The following is a 2635-nucleotide window of genomic DNA, read 5'->3' on the forward strand; positions in this document are numbered from 1 at the left end:
TCACGCCTAAATTTGGTAAACTTCTACACACCAAAGTACAAGAAGCACACCTACATCACCCCTGAATGTATTGAGGAGTGCAATTTGTAGCACACTTACAATTTTGAAAAGACAAAAGGCCTGTGACTGTGTGTATCTATAATTAACATGCCTCTGGTAACTGAAACAGAATGGTCCCTTTCTCCAAATTCATCACCAAACAATCTAATATATTTTTACTGGCCATACAAATGCCTCTAATCAGCAATCACATGCAATATTAAAGTGTATGTTTCAGGGGGACAATGACAAATTTACGTTATAATATGATGAAACTGTGCAATAGGTAGTCTACACTGTTGTAAGGATGCATACATATATTTTTTATATTTAGTGGGTTATGTTCACTTTTATTTTGCAATCTGGTCAGCTATCTTGTAATTCTTGAATTATACATGATTTCTGCCTTTTTTCCTAATATGAAAAAATTATTCTTACTGCCAATACAAATAGAATGTTACATTCCAAAAATGTTGCTTAATTTCAGCACTTTATTGTTTGAAGAAAAACAACCCAAATGTGTCAAAATCAAGTCAATTAAAACATATTTTTACAGGATGCTTAACAGACTTGGACTCGGAAAATTTCTAAGAAGATGACAGATTGGAAGAATTTTTGTAGGCATCTTGGGTATTGCTGATGTTGAGCTATCACAAACTGAGAGGAGGTTTTCAGCACTGACTGTAGAAGCAACGATGGAATCACTGATACAATGTAAGCAAGGAAGAGATGTTAACCAACGAGAGGAAGTAATAAAAGCCTTAAGAGCAGTTGAGAGAATGGATATTGTAGAATTACTAAAGCAATCAGGACAAGGTGGGTATCTTTATTTAACATTTTTACAGAAAATACATTTTATGCAGTCTCAAAAAGAAAGTTACAATTTAAATTTTTTAAGAATTTAATTTTGCTAATTATACTAAATTTATTTCATAATATTGGAAACTTGCTTTTCTTCAACCATGTAGATTTCTCGGAAGATAATTTTAAACAGTTGATTGCAGACTTTTCACAGTGGTTTGATGATCGTGGTCTCCTTAACAGACTACAAGTTCTATGCATAGAAATAGTAGATGACATTCAAGAGTTGAAAAGGGTTACCAGTACAATAAAACTGTTAGCTCTTTTAACTGCATATGAACAATTGAGTCAAACAAATCTTTCTGTCCTGTATGATGCAATAAAAGTAACGGAACAATTTGGCTTTCAGTCGGTCATTAAAGAAAAGCTTCCTGCTTTCAAAAATATCAAGAAGCGTAAGGTAGCATCATTTTCACCACGCACAAGAGAGATCTTTAATCTTGGAAAAAGTCTTAGTGATTCAGAGATAAAAACTCTTGATGGACGATACAACTTCCCGTCTTAAAGGAGTATACAGACAGCTGGAGTTTGATTTTGGACTTTGAAACCCGTGGGTTGCTGAATGAGGCCAAAATAGAAGAGGTTAAAGAGGTGTTAAAAAGATGAAATGGAGCAGACGTTTAGATTTCACCATTTCAACAAGAGGAAGTAATAAAAGCCTTGAGAGCAGTTGAGAGAATGGATGTAGACTTACTAGAAACATTGAGAACAGTGGACCGTAACTCAGTTCAACAAATAAACAATTTGTATTAACAATAGGAGATACATAGTTAATAAAGGACAATAAAGAAGATCTATTGAAACAATGTTTTTAAAAGTTCCAGATCTTTAAACTATGTTTTAATAGAGCAAAGTAATAGAACATAGGTCATGTACCTGTAGACCGGGCGCCCGGAAGATTTATTCATGTGAAAAGATACAAAAGGTTTGATGATGTAGTTAGGTGCGTATTAGGGCGAGATGCAATATTCGACATTGCTGCCGGGTCACAGCCTGTACATAGGGCCTGTGAGGATCATAAAATAGGGGGGTAAAAATGCATTTATTTATGTGAAGCGATACAAGGATAAACTTTTTTGGATATCATTCGCAGTGGGCTACTAATGATAACATCACCAATGACAGCAACTTTATCCTGTACGGGGCGCCAAACATCAGCATTTTAGGGCCACGCCCAAATGGGTTTAATTATGTGAAGTGATACAAGGTTGAATCTTTTTTTAATGGCAGCAGTATATATTGGGGATGTCAAAAACACCAATGACAGCAACTTTATCCTGTACATAAGCTCAGACAGCAGCCCTAAAGGTCCGCAGTTTCCCCTTATTCGGCTATATACTCGGCGCGTATGTCGTCTAATGGCGTTCAGCTGAGTTAGAAATACGTGATACGGACTCGGACTGACAATAAATACACAGTAGAATGCTAAAACAATAAAGAAAGAGAGCAGTTGTTTCCTGTACCAAATCATCAAACAACAAACTCTTAGGAACTCGCCCAAAATGGGTTTATCCATGAAGTGTGTAATCATTTTTGAAAAAAATGTGTTTTTTTTTCACTTTATCCGGTACACGTACAGCAGCTCAAATGCCCGAGGCTCCATTCGTGATTAACAATGCTGATGATACAAACACATTCACGATAACGTGTGACTTTTATTTTATAATTAAAGTATATCTTTATTTTGAAATAATAAATAACACCAACAAAAACACTTAAAATAACCAACAGCAGA

General features: G+C 35.2%; 1 protein-coding gene across 1 annotated transcript; it reads left to right on the forward strand.

Annotated features, from left to right (window-relative positions):
- Positions 1 to 757: 757 nt before the first annotated feature.
- Positions 758 to 1574, forward strand: LOC140043696 (uncharacterized). Its single transcript, XM_072088195.1, has 2 exons — positions 758 to 855; positions 1008 to 1574. Exons 1-2 carry the CDS (start codon positions 819 to 821, stop codon positions 1403 to 1405), a joined length of 435 nt encoding a protein of 144 aa, XP_071944296.1. The 5' UTR covers positions 758 to 818; the 3' UTR covers positions 1406 to 1574.
- The last annotated feature ends 1061 nt before the right edge of the window (positions 1575 to 2635 follow it).

Source organism: Antedon mediterranea, chromosome 3, assembly GCF_964355755.1.
Source record: "Antedon mediterranea chromosome 3, ecAntMedi1.1, whole genome shotgun sequence".
Classification (NCBI taxonomy): domain Eukaryota; kingdom Metazoa; phylum Echinodermata; class Crinoidea; order Comatulida; family Antedonidae; genus Antedon; species Antedon mediterranea.

Excerpts from the sequence above, each read along its gene's own strand:
- LOC140043696 (XM_072088195.1), top strand. The coding sequence starts at position 819 with ATGGATATTGTAGAATTACTAAAGCAATCAGGACAAG. Across the intron at positions 856-1,007 it reads ACTAAAGCAATCAGGACAAG|ATTTCTCGGAAGATAATTTT; the intron begins GTGGGTATCTTT and ends TCAACCATGTAG.